Source organism: Myotis yumanensis, unplaced genomic scaffold (assembly GCF_028538775.1).
Source record: "Myotis yumanensis isolate MYYU_CA2020_CCGP unplaced genomic scaffold, mMyoYum1.0.hap1 SCAF_14, whole genome shotgun sequence".
Lineage (NCBI taxonomy): Eukaryota > Metazoa > Chordata > Mammalia > Chiroptera > Vespertilionidae > Myotis > Myotis yumanensis.
Genome location: NW_027223765.1, coordinates 15452328 through 15469387, shown reverse-complemented (window position 1 = coordinate 15469387; position 17060 = coordinate 15452328). Strand labels below are relative to the sequence as shown.

The window sequence follows — 17060 nt, the reverse complement described above, 5'->3', positions numbered from 1 at the left end:
TTCCTTCCTTTTACAGCAACCCAGTATTCCATTGTGTAGATGTACCACAGTTTTTAATCCACTCATCTGCTGATGGGCACTTAGGCTGTTTCCAAATCTTAGCTATTGTAAATTGTGCTGCTATGAACATAGGGGTGCATATATCCTTTCTGATTGGTTTTTTTAATTTCTTGGGATATATTCCTAGAAGTGGGATCACTGGGTCAAATGGGAGTTCCATTTTTCGTTTTTTGAGGAAACTCCATACTGTTCTCACAGTGGCTGCACCAGTCTGTATTCCCACTAGCAGTGCACGAGGGTTCCTTTTACTTCACATCCTCACCCGCACTTGTCATTTGTTGATTTGTTGATGATAGCCATTCGGACAGGTGTGAAATGGTACCTCATTGTTGTTTTGATTTGCATCTCTCAGATGATTAGTGACTTTGAGCATGTTTTCATATGTCTCTTGGCCTTGTGCATGTCATCTTTCGAAAAATATCTATTTAGGTCCGTTGCCCATTTTTTGATTGGGTTGCTTGTCTTCCTTTTGTTAAGTTGTATGAGTTCCCTGTAAATGTTGGAGATTAAACCCTTATGGGAGATAACATTGGCAAATATGTTCTCCCACGCAGTGGGTTTTCTTGTTGTTTTGTTGATGGTTTCTTTTGCTGTGCAGAAGCTTTTTATTTTGATGTAGTCCCATTTTTTTATTTATTTTCTCTTTAGTTTCCATTGCCCAGGAGCTGTATTGGTGAAGATATTGCTTCAGCATATGTCTGAGATTTTGCTGCCTGTGGATTCCTCTAAGATTTATGGTTTCCCGTTTTATGTTTAAGTCCTTTATCCATTTTGAGTTTGTTTTTGTGTATCCTGTTATTTTTTTGATTTGTCCATTGAGGTTATCTTTATCATAAACATCTTGACTTCCTATTTTTTCTCTCACCCCCAGTGTTGCAGGGAATACTCAGTTCCTGTATTGGTAATTTTTGTATAGAATTCGAATACAAAATCCCAGTATTTTAAGCCAAGTAATGGAATCACACTGTAAAGATTTAACTTTTAATTTTCTTTATTTCTTTTTCTGCCTAATTTCTCCCCTGGCACTCATTGCATTCTCGGCATTATGTCTCATAATGATGTAAAGTATCAGACTAAATAGAGCTAGTACTCTTTTTGGCGGGGGGTGGTCAGGTTAACTGGTTCACACTTTGTAGTGGTGTGGGATGGGGCACAGAAGTTATTTTGATCTTAAAATCTTGCTGACTCAGAGTAAGCAATATACCTATTTATGTCTAAGGAAACTTAAACAGGGTAAGAAATACATCTTTGAGAGCAGTGTTTGCTTCAAGTGTTCAATAATTTGAGTAAGCTATGTAAATATCCCAGAGTTGATTATTGAAGATTATGTGAATTTATGTTAAAGATGACAGATGAGAGGGAGGTAGATATTAGGAAGCCAAGGAATGTGTGGTGCACATAGGTGTGATGTGACTATCTTCTAGTTGGCATCAAAGGAACAGGAGTGCTCTTACTGTCTAGATTACCAGTTGTTGTTGCAGAAATCCAATTTAAGGAAGACAAGATATCCTTGTGATTAACTTTCTACTGAGCTGCTTTAAGTGAAAACGATCTGCTCAACAGAGGAGAAGAGCGATAGCTTTGGCATGATAGTAAATAGAACGGTGCATCAGGGCAGTACATGGTTAGTCAGTGAGCTACACTGCAAGTTTGAATGTATAAGTAGCAGCAATTGACATAAATCACCAGGCAGAGGACTTTATAAAAGGCAGTGGTGCCCATCCTCATTTAGTGGGGGTGCATTCCAAAGGAAAATTATTTTATACTTCTTTAGATTATGAAATCTGTGACTTATATACCCATATTTTAAGAGGCATATTATCTAAGAAGTAACTTAAAGTAATGGTCAGTATTTAAAGTCATTTCAGTGAATTTATGAAACCAATAAAGCAGACTAAGTATTTATGATTCTGGTTTTCCAGATTTTTATCATATGCTCAACATTGTGTCTAAAAGAAAAATTTCCTAAATTGTAAGTACCAATTTTTCAGTTAACTTTAATCTATACTAATAGAAGAGAAACATGCAAATTGGTGTCACTCTGCTACGCCCACCAGCCAATCAGGATGAGTATACAAATTGACCCAACAAAGATGACTGTTAATTTGCATATGCAGGTGTGGAGTGAAAACTGAAGACAACTGAAGACGACTGAAGATGACTGAAGACTGAAGAGGCTTGCCTACTCTGCTGCGGTCGGAGCGGAGAAGCCTCCGGACTTGGCTTCTCCGCTGCGGCCAGAGCGAAGGCCTGGGCCCTGGGTGCTGGAGGAAAACCGGTGCCAGCAGCCAGGGGTAGGAAGGCCTATTGCACAAATCTCTTTATGCAACAGGCCTCTAGTATTGATATAACAAAACTTTGAATTAAAATTTTGGATTGTAGAGCCTATCATTGTACCTACAGGATTGTAGTGAGGCTCTGCCATACCTCAAATAGGGCAGATAAAGAAACATTTGATTGATTTGTTTTAAAATACGGTACTATTTTTTATATACTATTTCAAGTATTTGAAGTTAAATACACATTTTTTTATATACTCCAATATAATAGGATAAATCAGTGGTCTATGAAACACTTTAAAGATCTGAATTCTGTACACAAAATGAAGGGTTATATTATTTTAGGAGTAATCCTATATAATAAAAGCCTAATATGCTAAGTGTCCAGTTGTCTGTTCAGCCAATCAAAGCGTAATATGCTAATGATATGCTAAGGCTGCTCAACTGCTCGCTATGATGTCCACTGACCACCAGGGGGCAGACAGTCTACTGGTTGACCAGTCACTATGATGTGCACTGACCATCAGGGGGCAGACACTTTGAATATAGGTTAGCTTGCTGCTGGGATCTGGCTGATCAGGACTGAGCGAGACGGGCCAGACACACCCTGGAGCCCTCCCATGGTCCCTCCCTGGCTTGCCAACCTCCCACGTCCCTCGCCAGCTCCGATTGTGCACTGGTGGGGTCCCTCAGCCTGGCCTGCGCGCTCTCACAATCCTGGACCTCTCAGGGGATGTCAGAGCAGATTTTGGTCCTATCCTGCAGGCTAGGCCGAGGGATCCCACTGGTGCACGAATTTGTGCACCTGGCCTCTAGTATCATCATATCATTCATAAGGCCTGGTAGTCATCATGTTATAACTTTTTCTTTTAGCTTCCTAGGCATAATCACATAATTCAGGATTAAAATGTAGCAACCTTTCACTTTCCTTTTTTTAAATCCTCATTCGAGGATATGTTTTTTATTGATTTGAGAGAGAGAAACATCAATGTGAGAGAGAAATATCGATTAGCTGCTTCCCATAAGCACCTGACTGGGAATGAAACCTCAATCTAGGTATGTGCCCTGACCAGGATCTGAACCCCCAACCCTTTGGTGTACAGGATGACACTCCAACCAACAGAGCCACTTGGCCAGGGTGCAACCACTCACATTCATCACCAATTTCCTGACCAGGTTTTACCCTGGGGGGAAAAAAGTGTATTTATAATACCCAATAAATATTTACTGAGCTCCTATTATTTGTGACTCTTCTAGGTTCAGAAGTGAACAAAACAGACAAAATTTAAATGCCCTTATGAAATTTAAATTGGTGGGATGAGAAATAGTAAACAAGCTAAGTAAATAAAGATATGGTATGCTGGTTGTTGCTGAGTGTTATGAGGAAAAATTAAGGAAAAGCAATAGGTAGAGTAAAGGAGTAGGGTGCCAAGGGGTGGAAAGACTACCACCTGCCTATTATTCTAATCTTCAAAGTCCCTTAGCTAGGAAATCCTTCCCTACCAATCAAATACCAGTGGTTGGTTAACAATTTGTTTTGATTGTATTTTTCCCTTTCACTTATTCCAGAAAGTGGTCAGGCCCCTAGTATTCCCGTGTCTCCTGGGAGTTTTGTTGTGGGGACCAAAAGCTGAGCTTGTCTGTCTTCTTGACCTGTGTTCCTTGAGGATGGGAAGGGTGGACTGGGAATGAGAGGCCAGCTCCTCTGAGAGGGATAGGCAGGAGCAGCATAGCAGAGAAGAGATTCTGTCAGACTTGGAAGAGGATAAAAGTCTGTCAGTGCCCTGGGTAGTGGCAGGACCTCAGAGAAGGATAGCAGTCTGGTGCACGTAGGGAGATTGAACCCATGCCATCGTGGTTCCCAGCCTCTTTAAAGATGCTTTTGTCCAGGTGTGGCAAAGAAGCTGTTAGACTGCCTGACTTCAAGGGACCTGAACAAAGATGTTATTCATGTAACCACTGTCAGTTGAAAAGTAATGATCTGTCCTCACTCTTCATTCACCACATTTTTCCCTCCTCAATTAATGTGAACCTGGCGAAAGTAAGGGATAGCTCCAAAATGACTAAGATCAATCATCCTTGTTGGATTAGGGCTTTCTCATTCAACTTAGCAAAAATAAGATATTGTGACATTACGTACACATTCAAGTTTGTGGAGTAAAATTTATCCTGCTACCATGCCGGGCTATTATATCTTGATTAATTCTCATGTAAAGAAGCAATCTTAAAATACAAAGCAACAGGCCCTGACTGGTGTGGCTCAATTGGATGAGCGTCCTTCCCTGCACCAAAAAGTAGGCAGTTCGATTTTTGGTCAGGGCACATGCCTGGGTTGTGGAGTGTGCAGAATGCAGCCAATTGGTATTTCTCTCTCCCTTCCCTTTCAGATCAATAAAAAACATATTAAAAAGTTATTTAAAAAATAAAAATCAACAGAAGACATGAATTTCTCCAAATTACAGATTTCTCTCCACTGGCTTTACTGGGTGGACTAACACATATGTATTCTTTTCCTTGAACTGGACACTCCATATTAGTGTATGGTGATAACACAAACCTTATTCAGTAAGTCGAAAGTTACTGAGAAGTGTCATTCAGCTTCTTCCTCAAACCCTAGGAAATGTAAAAGTGATATTAAGGCCTTCTGTCAGCCAATAACACTGGATTAATACAAGACCAGATAGGACAGTAATTTACAAACTTCAATTTTGGAATGGCCAGGAATTTTCTCAGACTAGAGCACTATCTTTCCCTGTCTAACCATTTGTTTAAGTCTCTAACCTCATGCTTACTCAAAATATTTGGATGCTATTCATCTATTAAGAAAACATCTGTCAAGTATTATTTACTTTCATAAATAGACACAAATTTTTAGACTATGTATCTTCCTTCTCTTTCCTTGATGATTGCTTATTATTTCCCTCCACCCCAAATTTAATGAAACTGATTGAGAAAACTCAGGTTGCCACAGTAGTATAAAAAGAATGAAGGACTTGATATTCCCTCTTGGGGTCATAGAATTTACTGGAATATGAAGGTGCCCAGCCCTTTCATAGTCTCAGCTGAAGTCATTGATCTTAATTCTTGACTTCATAAGTCTTTAGCTCCTTGAAAATATGCTAGTTACCTTGAAAATGTACTTCTTAAATGTATTTAAAAACGTGTATGTGTTTTGTTTTGGCGTGGGAGATAAGATAGAAGTTCTAAATTTATTAGATATGTTCAGGTCTAAGTGAAAGGCATAGATCTTTAAAACTACAGAAGCTGAGGACAGCTTGGCCATTGTTGCCCATTGCTTACAGTATCACTGGAAGACTGAAAGAAACTGGAAATAATAGGTGCCTTCTATCCATTTAGAATGTGCACCTATCACTTCTTCAATTAAAAATCAAACTCGTAGAAACTGCAATCCATAAGCTGAGACTAATTCTGGAATTCTCAATTCTGAATCAACTTTTTGAGTTTAGATGTTTAATTGTTTCACCACTAGGTGGCACATACTTACTGATAAATTCTTCAAGACTGCCAGACAGATTTTCCAAAAAGCTATTCAGTTACCCAAACTTACCAAAGTTCGCTGTAACTATATATTGCATTGATTTTTCTCAAGAAATTTTTTTACCTTCAGTTGTTTAGTCCTATATCAGATTTTCGGTGTTTTTTCTCTATAACTTCTTACTTAGCATTCTTATAGCATTTGAGTTCCAGAAATGTCTCAAGGCAAATACTAGCTAAGATATCCTTAATTTAGTGTAAATTTTTTAATGTTTATTGAATTGTATATCTCTACTTTTCATCTTTTATCATGTGAAATAGCTTAATGAATGAAATTTAAAGATTCTGTGTACAAAGTAGAGTTTTATTTGATTTTTTTGCTTCGCTGCTTTTAGACCAAATAAATCAATGTCCAGGACCACATGCAATTTAAGAACCAATTTCTGCATGCTTTTATAATATGCAGAGAGATTAGGCAAATGGGTACTGTGGAGAATACAAAAATGAAATATTATGTATTGCTTCAGTCTTCAAGGATCTTTCATTTTATGGGAGGAGATAGTCATGAATGCAAATTAACTATAATATGAGTCAGACTGTAGTAAATAATTAAATGAAAATATTAAGTGTAATGAGAACTAGATAGTAAATATTAATTTGGAGACTTCAAGAATAAAGTGGAACTTGAGAAGAACCCTAGTAATTCTTATAGTCATTTTTTACCTAAAGATTCTTCAATTGTTTTTCTTTTCTAAATACATTTTTGACAAAACTAAATAAACATTTAGAGAAAAGTTCTGTATTCAAGTAGAACAACATTTATTGAGTGTTTCCTACTCAAGCAAACTGTCATCTATTATTTCATATAATACTCATGAGACCTTTGATATATGTACAGCTATCCACATTTTATAGATGAAGAATTTGAGGCACAGAAAGTTTAAGGAACTTGTATGAATATGTCAGCTGTCTTCCATAACACCAAAACTAGATGTGAATTGAATTAATTTTCTTACAGTAAGAAACTTAGCTTTTCAATTTTTGTCACTATAGCATCATTGCTATATTACGTAAGAGGGAATCAACATTATTCTAATAAATGTGTTAACATTGACTACTTTGTTATATTTGTAGCCTTAATTTTTATAACTTTCTAAGTATTATGTGAATCATATTTAAATATCTTGAATTAAGAATATGACCCTTTTGGCTATCAACATGCAAAATTTCTTCAACTCTGCTATATTCTAAAATAATACAATAATAATCAGATATCAAAATCTAAATAATATATTGTACAATGCTTAAATTAGATTTGGTTCCACTTCAACAGCTAAATCAAGTGGATATGCAAACACAATTATATATTTATAATGAATCTTATTTTTTTATGTTTCCTTAGCCAGGAAAATGTGAAAGTAAAAGTAAAAGGAAGAAGTGGTATATAAGTGCGCTACAAGAAGCATACCATCTTTATGGATATTCTCCTGAGCAAAGACTGGAAATGTGCTGCCTATCAAAACAGGGTATATGATGTTTTTATTTTTTGCCACCCCAAATAAAGATTTATTCAGATGTATGCTTTCCAAAATGTGTATGCTCAAGTAAAAATCTTTTTCTTTATATCTTTGTCCACTGAAAAATTACTTTTGTGTAGATTAATAGTATATATTTTACTCTCTGAAACTATTTTCAATGACTATACATACACTCTATTTACTAGTAAATATAGGGGTTTTAAATGGCGTGTCTGTCATCTTTGCTCTTAGATTATCTACATAGGTCCTCTTGTATATTTCAAACCATATATTTCAAAATTGGAAACTATGTCTTTAAAATATATTTCTGGGGTGAAACTTTCATTGGATGTGTTGTATTATTTCAGAACAAAGTATTTTTAAATAAATTCAAGACAGAGATAAAAGGTAATCCTCAATTTTCTTTTTAATTAGGTGAAAAAATAATATTTCAGGTCATTTTCAAAGAAACTTATTTGAATTACAAATATTTATATATAGCTTTTTAAATGGATTCAATGTAAGGATTATAGTAGGTATAACATTTTTAAACTCTAAAAAATTATGATTATCACATAAAATGTTGATTTTCAATAATCTTGTGTTTTGAAATGTTTCTACTTAGTAATCATAATAATTTTCTGTCTTATGAAGGCCCCGTTTCACTTTATCACAGTGATTTTTTCTCCTTTGGAAAAGTTTAATATATACATTTTGAAATTTGTGAAAACATTTTATTTGAGAAAATGTTTAAATATTAATCCATCCCCCTAACTTTAGATTTTTTTTTTCTAACTTTAGATTTTAAAGCAAATATGTAGGTTAGAAACGAGTAGAAAAAGAATAACAAGAGACTACTCTGACTTACTCTAAGACCAGGAAAAGAGACATTTATAATCATAAATTTGATTTTATTCCTTGTGTTGTAAATATAATGTCTCCATTATCAGCAATAAAAGTTGAATTCACTCTGTTGTTACAAATACAATTATATGCTTTGCATGGACTATAGATTTCTATTATGTAACCAAAATAATATTTGAATAATTTAGTTTTTAAAACATTAATGCCTGAAGTAATATAATCATTTATTTTAAAAAATTATACTACAGCCATTTCACATGAGCAGTAGACCCACTCTTCCAATAAGTTATGGAACTGTCTTTGCTGTTGTACATGGCGGGTTACTTATCTCTGGGTCCTTGAGCATGGGTCCTCTCTGGGCTTGTCCAGAGAGACAGGTTATTTTCTCTCAGGTCTGCAGCAGCAGACCATTTTCTGCTGGAAGTCTGATGATTTTTGCATGTAGAATCCGATGTAATTCAGCCTGATTATTGAGAGCCTTATGTCTAAAGCCTTTCATTTTCTCTGAAGTAGCAAAAATGGAGGGGCGGGGACAGACTACTATGAGTACAGTCTTTGCCATAACTGTCTCACTCCCTTTCTTTCACCCTTCACTATCTCCATAATAGACAATTTAGTCCTATGTCTGCTCTGCTTTCAGGGTGAATTCTAGTATGCATTTAGCTTTTTATTCTGTTTAAAAGTAGTGTGAGAGATAATTAGCTACTATTTAGATACTTTACAAAAGGTGAGTAACTCACCTGCAAACCATTTATTTAATTCCAGCAACTTTGAGGATATCTTCACTCCAAAATTTCTTCTTCCAACCCAGAAATAATTACTACTAAATTTTGGGCCTCAATTCTTCCTGCCCTGCAGAAATTGGCTCACGATTATGTTTGATGCCGCTCTTTCTTTGTTGACATCTAGAGTCAGTAAATGATATGTAAATATAGACCAGTCAGACTATGACAAATTTTAAAATCCTGTCCACATGATTTGGTTGTCCTGTATCTGTTATATTAACTATTACTCCCAATGAGCAATTCTTCTGCTGGGATTAGGAAGCTTTTTCTTATATTGGAACATTCATTATAATTATATTTTTAAGACGAATGGTCTCTTTATAATTGAGCCTTAGGATTTTGTGTTATTATAGAATTAATATTTCTTATATGCTCTACATTTTAGAGTAGATGTTCCTATCTCTAGCTTTTTTTCAGAATTATTTTTCAAAAATAAACAATTTTTTTAGAGCAGTATTAGGGTCACAGCAAAATTAGGCAGAAAGTACAGTTCCTATATGCTCCTTACCTCATCACTATCAACATTCCTCATCAGAGTAGTAGATTTGTTACAATCTATGAACCAACTTTGACACATCATTATCCCTCAAAGTCCATAGTTTACATTAGAGTTTGTTGTTTGTGCAGTACCTTCTATGGTTTTGACAGATGTATAATGGCATGTATTCACCATTGTATTATCATACAGAATCATTTCATTGGCCTAAAAGTACCCTGAATTCCAGTCTTCCTCTTTCCGCATCTCTTCACCAATAACTGGCAGTCACTGATCTCTTTACTGTTTCCATAGTTTTGCCTTTTACATAATGTCATATAGTTGGAATCATATAGGATATAGCCTTTTCAGTTTGGGTTCTTTCACTTAGAAATATGCATTTAGGTTTCTCCCATGTCTTTATAGCTCTTTGATTTAGCACTGAATAATATTACATAGTTTGTATGTTCCAGTTTATCCATTGACCTACTGAAGGACATTTTGGTGGCTCCTAAGCTTTGCCAGTTATGAATAAAGTTGCTATATACACCCATGTATAGATATTTGGGTGGATATAAATATTTTCAGTTCCTTTGCTAAATAACAAGGAATACAACTGCTGAATCATGTGGCAAGAGTATGTTTAGTTCTATAAGAAACTGCCAAATGATCTTTCAAAGTGGCTGTGTCATTTTGCATTCCCACCAGCAGTGAATGTCCGTTCCTGTTGTTCCACATCCTCACCAGCATTTGGTGTTGTCATTGTTCTGGATTTTGGCCATTCTGACAGGTGTGTTGTGGTATCTCAATGTTTTAATTTGAAACTCTCTAATGACATATGATGAACAGCCTTTTTCATATGTGTTTTGCCATTTGTAAATCTTCTTTGCCTGTTTTTTATTTAATCCAGTTGTTAATTTCCTTATTAAGTTTTAAGGGTTCTTTGTATACTTTATATATCATTCCTTTATCAGATATGTATTTTGCAAACATTTTCTTCCACTCTGGGGATTATCATCTCATTCTCTTAATGTCATTTGCAGAGCAGCAGTTTTTAATTTTTATGAATCCAGCTTATTTATTTTTTATGGACTTTGCTTTGGTGTTATATCTAAAAATTCATAGCATACCCAAGGTCTTGTAGATTTTCTTCTATGTTACCTTCTTGGAGTTTTATTGTTTTGCATTTTAAATTTACATGTGTTATCCATGTTGAGTTATTTTGTGTGAAAGATGTAAGGTCAGTGTCTAGATTAAATTTTTGGCATGTGGATATCTAGTTGTTCCAACAGCATTTGTTGAAAATACTGTCTTTTCCCCATTATATTGCCTTTGCTTCTTTGTCAAAGATCAGTTGGCTGTATTTATATAAGTTTATTTCTGGGTTCTCTAATCTATTTCATTGTTCAATTTTTTATTAGCTTTCCCAGTATGCACTGTCTTGATTATTATAGTTTTACTAGAGGCCCCTGCGCACCAGTGGGATCCCTCGGCCTGCACCCTCTCAAAATCTGGGACCCTTCAGTGGATGTCTGAGATCCGGTTTCAGCTCGATCACCTCAGGCCAGGCCGAGGGACCACACCGGTGCACGAATCCATGCACCAGGCCTCTAGTATGCCTATAAGATCTTTGGTTAATCTCTTTCTGCCCTCCCCCCACCCCCTTCCCTCTGAGATTCATCTGTCTGTTCCATGTTTCCGTGCCTGTGGTTTCCGCTCCTGCGTTGAGTGTCTGCCCCCTGGTGGTCAGTGCGTGTCATAGCTATTGCCAGTCAGCCGGTCCCTTAGCTTTTATATATATATAGACTAGAGGCCCAGTGCACAAAAATTTGTGCACTCGTGGGGGGGGGGGGGTGTCCCCTCAGCCTGGCCTGTGCCCATTTGCAGTCCAGGACCCCTTGGAAGATGTTGACTTAGTCCCACTCCCCGGGGGATCAGACCTAAGCTTGCAGTCAGACATCCTTCTGGCAGCCAGGGAGCCCTCGGGGGATGTCCGACTAAAGGCTTAGGCCCCCAAGGGAGCTGTGATGAGGAAGCTGGGGTGACAGAGGAGCCACGCTGTCCCCCCCCCGCCTCCCTGGGTCGGGTCACACACGGGACGCCTGGGTGGGCTGGCTGATTGCTGCTGCCCCGCCCGGCCGCCCCGGGTTGGGTTGCACACGGGACGTCCACCACCCTGGGTCGCAGATAGCAGGCCCAGATGACAGCTGGGCAGGCGGGATCACGCTGTCCCGCCCCACCGCCCTCGGTGGCAAATAGCAGGCCTGGATGGCGGCAGGGCGGGCGGGATGGCACTGACCCGCCCTGCCTGCAGCATGCAAATTAGCCACCATATTTGTTGGAGGTTAATTTGCATATCGTGCTGATTAGCCAATGGGAGGCATAGTGAAGATATGGTCAATTACCATGTTTGTCTATTATTAGATAGGATAGGTGGTAAGTCTTACAGTCAGATAGAGTCAGTCCTTTGACTTTGTCCTTTTCATTATTGTGTTAGCTATTTTGGGCCTTTGCCTTTCTATATAAACTTTAGAATCAATTTGTTGATTTCCACAAAATAACTTGTTGGGATTTTGATTGAGATTGCATTGAATCCATAGATCAAGTTGGGAAGAACTCACATCTTGACAATATGGAGACCTTCTATTGACAAATATCTATAACTATGTCTACATTTATTTTGTTCTTTGATTTTGTTTATCAGAATGTTTTAGTTTTCCTCTTGTTGATGTTTTGTTAGATTGATGCCTAACTATTTCATGTAAATGGTAATGTGTTTTAATTTCAAATTGATGGTAAATAGGACTATGTATTAAAACCTTTCTATAAGCTACACAGATTATCATGTCATTTGTGAACAAAGTCATGTTTATTTCTCCTCAATCTGTAATTTTTCTTTTCTTCTCTTGTCTTATTGCATTATCCAGGAGTTCCAGTACAATATTGAAAAGAGTAGTGAGGGGGAACATTTTTTACTTATTCCTGACCTTAGTCCAAAAGCTTTGAGTTTCTCACCATTAAGTATGATGTTAATGATAGGTTTTTGGTAGATTCTCCTTATCCAGTTGAGGAAATTTTACTCTGTTCCTGGTTTCCTGAGGGCTTTTATCCTGAATGCATGTCGGATTTTGTCAAAGTGCTTTATCTGCATCTAATATGATCAGGTAACTTTCTTTCTATAGCTTGTTGACATCATAGATTACATTAATTGATTTTGAATGTTGAACCAGCTTTGTATACCTGGAATAAGTTCCACTTGGTTGTGGTGTATAATTCTTTTTATACATTGTTGGATTTGATTTGCTAATGTTTTGTTGAGATTTTTTGCATCTATGTTCATGAGAGATATTGGTCTGTAGTTTTCCTGTTTTGTCTTTATTTGGTTTTGGTATTTGAGTAATAATGGCCTCATTGAATGAGCTAGCAAGTATTTCCTCTGCTTCTGTCTTCTAAATTAGTTTGTAAAGAATTTATATAATTTCCTCCTTAAATGTTTGATAGAATTTACCAGTGAACCCATATGGGCTTGATACTTTTTATTTTGGAAGGTTATTATATTGATTCAATTTTTAAAGTAACATTGGCTATTTCTTCTTGTGTGACTTTTGGCAGAAATCTTGGAAAGATTGGGACTTATAATCAGACTAGTGGCCCTGTGCACAGAAATTTGTGCACTCGGGGTGGGGGAAGTGTCCCTCAGCCCGGCCTGCACCCTCTCCGATCTGGAACCCCTGGAAGGATATCCTACTGCCAGTTTACAGGGATCAAGCCTAAACTGGCAGTCAGACATCCCTCTCACAATCTGGGACTGCTGGCTCCTAACCACTCACCTGCCTGCCAGCCTGCTTTCCCCCAACTCCCCCCCGCTGCCAGCCTACTCGCCCCAAATGCCCCCCCGCCAGCCTGATCACCCCCAACTGCCCCTTGTACCAGTGTGCTCACCCCTAACTGCCCCCCCTGCCGGCCTGTTCACCCCTAACTGACCCCCCCTGCTGGCCTGCTCACTCCAAATGGCTCCATCTTCCATTTCATTTGTGTCCTTTCCACCCCTAAGTTAATGTCATGTCCTTAATATGTGGTTATGAGATGTCTCTGTGACTGAGCTGGGAAACCTTTCACGTTTCTCTTTCCTTTCCTTTCATCTCAGGATAACTGAGCTCTGTGGCTTGTGTGGGACCAAAGGCCCTGGGAATACATTGCTGAGCCCTCTGAACTCATTTTATTCTTTATTGTATTATTTGATTCCTGGGGCTGAATTAAACATGAAAACAGAAGAAAATATACCCTTAGATTTAGAATTGGAGTCATTACCCGGAGATTTCTGTGGGAGTTGACACTTAGGCATGAGACACATGTGTTTATTGGTCAGTTTGCTCAACTATGGAACGAAGGTTGATCCTGCCCCTCAGATCCTTTGGAGGTTGGATATGATGCATCCAGAGGGATTAACTGGCAGCTCGGAGAGTAAGATCAGAAGTCAACAGACACTTGTTTCCTTTATCCAGACAGAGTTAGAAAAACACAGCTCCTTTTATCATAAGAGCAGCAAGGGCTATGCCTGTGGGAGGAGGAGCAGGGAACCAGGGCTTCCCCCTTGCTCCTTCCCCCTTGCTCCTTCCCCCTTGCTCCTCCCTCCCTCCATCCTTGCACTGGTCCAGCTGCTATCACAATCGTGGAACCGCTCAACTCAGGTTCTGGCCCTGCCCATCTCACAGGGGGGAGCATGCACAGTTTCTTGCAGACACAGAAGCAGCTGTGGAGTAGGGAGGTGGCAGTTTTTCCCCTGAGTGGGCGCTGAAGCCCTTGTTGAAGTCTCCACTCTGGAGCCTGCAAGTCCGAGTCCTGGGAGGCTGCGCAGTGGAGGCGCCACATTCCTTTCAGTCAAACTGAAGATTGATAGGAGCCTGCCGGCTGGGGGGATGAACCAGGAGGTTTGCCTTGCGCCCATTTGCCAATCCCCAGTCCCGCTTCGCTGATAGCGCCACCTGAGCCCCCGGCTAGTGGCGCGGCTCAGGCAGCACGGATGGCGGCTCGGGCTGTCCCACCCTGCCTGCAGTATGCAAATTAGCCACCATCTTTGTTGGCAGTTAATTTGCATACCGCTCTGATTGGCTGGTGGGCATAGCGAAGATAGGGTCAATTTGCATCTTTGTCTTTTATTAGATAGTATGGGTCTGGCCCCACTTCATGACCTCAGGCACCCTATTTAACTTCAATGTCAAATGTGAAGGTGGGATGGGCTACATACTTTGCAAGATTATCATGTGGATGAAATAAAGCAATGTCTACATAAAGTCTTTATCTCATGTCTGGCATGTAGTAGATATGCAAGTAGAGGTAGCTGAGATTTAATTCCAGATCCTATATACTCTAGAGCAGCAGTCGCCAACGGGTGGTCCGTGGACCACTGGTGGTCCGTGAGGTACGAAAGTTTGGTGACCGCTGCACTAGAGCACACAAACTGACCAGAATCTAAAAATAAGATATATGTGATGCTTAAATAAAGGACATCCAATCAACCAGTCAGATTTAAGGGAACATGTTTGTTAAATCAGTATAAAATCCCTTATGTTATTATTATAACTTTTGAATTACTGTGCTTTACTCAAATCTGGTAAGCTGAGTGTATTAGCATTCCGATCAAAAAACCCCACTGAAAACACATATCACAGTATTAGAAAGTGGAAAATTCTGATTTTGTAATTTTTAATTTATTTGAACAGGAGCATAGGCACTTTTTTTGAAGCAGCCATATTTTATTACCTTACAGATAAATCCAAAGCAGATGACAAAGTTGCTGTCGTGGCCAAGAAAAGGGTAAGATCATGGTTTATTATGTAAAGTGTACAGACTTCAAATTCCATTTGATTAATACAACTTTTAAAAAAATTAAATGAATATTTAAAAGCAAAATAACATAATCAAATGTTTCTTTTAAATGTTAGTTGGCTATGTTTTCTTTGTAGATTGACACTAGAAATTTATTATTTCTGGTTATATCAGTGTTACAGAATTATCAGAACTTAGAATAGAAAATTTTAATTTAAATAAAAATTTTATTTTATTTACATTATTATTCACATGCATACTCTCATATACTAAAATATTTTATTTTTATATGCCATGTTATTATAATGTGTGCAGTCTCATGGAAAATATAATAAACAATTCATATTCACAGCTTAAATGATATTTACTTTAAAGTTAAGTGAGAACAGCAGCCATTTGAATGAATTTAAACCTAGAATTTTTTGGGGGCGGGGGGATTTGTAAAGTCACTAGCATTCTTAAAGAATTTTAAAAATTTAACATGTCATTCAGTGTATTGTATGCAGAGAGATGTTTAACCGTACTTACTGTCAAAACTATGATAGGGATAGGATTAATCTTGACATTGTCTTCAAGAGACAATATTCTTAATACATTGTTTGCGGGTAGTTTTTATCCCACGCTAACAGGTGGCTCTACTACTTACAGTCAACGTAAAACGTATAAATACGTTTCCCGCATACAATGTAGGATACCTCTGAAAAAAGCAGAGTCAATGCTTAAATTCTTCTGGACAAATAATATATTGGTGTCATAGGAAAAAGAATTGTGATTGAAAGGAAAGCCTATACCTGTGATATTTTCTGTGTTGAGTGATGGGGTTGGTGCAGAGTGGATCCAGAGAAGGTTGAGTGTAACCTGATAGAACAGAAAAGGATGTTGGGCATGAACCGAGATGAACAGGCAATGAGGTGAACATTTTTGTGTGTGTGTATTCTGAATATGTATATTTAATGAGTCCTTTTAAAATCAGATTTTATTTTACTCCTTTGCTTTGGGCTTGTAAAAAGAATCTGGACTTATCACTTGTTAAGTAATGTTGATGTGCCTTTGCAGAGAGGGATGCAATATCATAGAAGGTAATCTTGCCCTTTGAAAAAGAAAAGAAATAGGACTTGTGTGTCTGTCTGAGATTTGGACAGGATTATGTGAGGTAGTACAGGATTGTTAATGTGGATGGAATTGTTTATTTCAGTCTCTGCTAAAGGATACTTAGAATAAAAAATGACAAGGATAATAATAACTGGCATTATTATATACTAGAGGCCATGGTTGATGGCCTATGCATAATGGCCTCAGTGCAGTGGTGAAATTCATGCACTGAGCGGGGGGGGTGGGGGGGGGTCCCTCAGCCCAGCCTGCACCCTCTCCAATCTGGGACCCCTTGGGGGATGTCCTACTACCTAAACCAGCAGTCGGACATCCCTCTCACAATCCGGAACGGCTGGCTCTCATCCGCTTGCCTGCCTGCCTGCCTGATTGCCCCTAACCGCTTCTGCTTGCCAGCCTGATCACCCCCTAACCAATCCCCTGCCAGCCTGATCGACGACTAACTGCTCCCCTGCCAGCCCAATTGCCTCCAACTGCTCTCCTCTGCTGGCCCGGTCACTCCCAACTGCCCTCCCATGCCAGCCTGGTCACCCCTAACTGCCCTCCCCTGCAGGCCTGGTCCCCCCAACTGTCCTCCCCTGCTGGCCCAGTTGCCCCCAGTCGCCCTCCCCTGCCGGCCTGGTTGCCCCTAACGGCCCTCCCCTGC

General features: G+C 38.7%; 1 protein-coding gene across 2 annotated transcripts in view; it reads left to right on the top strand.

Annotated features, from left to right (window-relative positions):
* Positions 1 to 17060, top strand: part of ZCWPW2 (zinc finger CW-type and PWWP domain containing 2) — a 79536-nt gene that overhangs the window by 34630 nt on the left and 27846 nt on the right. For both annotated transcript variants that reach the window (XM_070433290.1, XM_070433291.1), the window contains 2 exons: positions 7237 to 7360; positions 15246 to 15292. In XM_070433290.1, coding sequence (XP_070289391.1) covers positions 7237 to 7360; positions 15246 to 15292 — 171 coding nt within the window. The remainder of the gene's footprint in view (positions 1 to 7236; positions 7361 to 15245; positions 15293 to 17060) is intronic.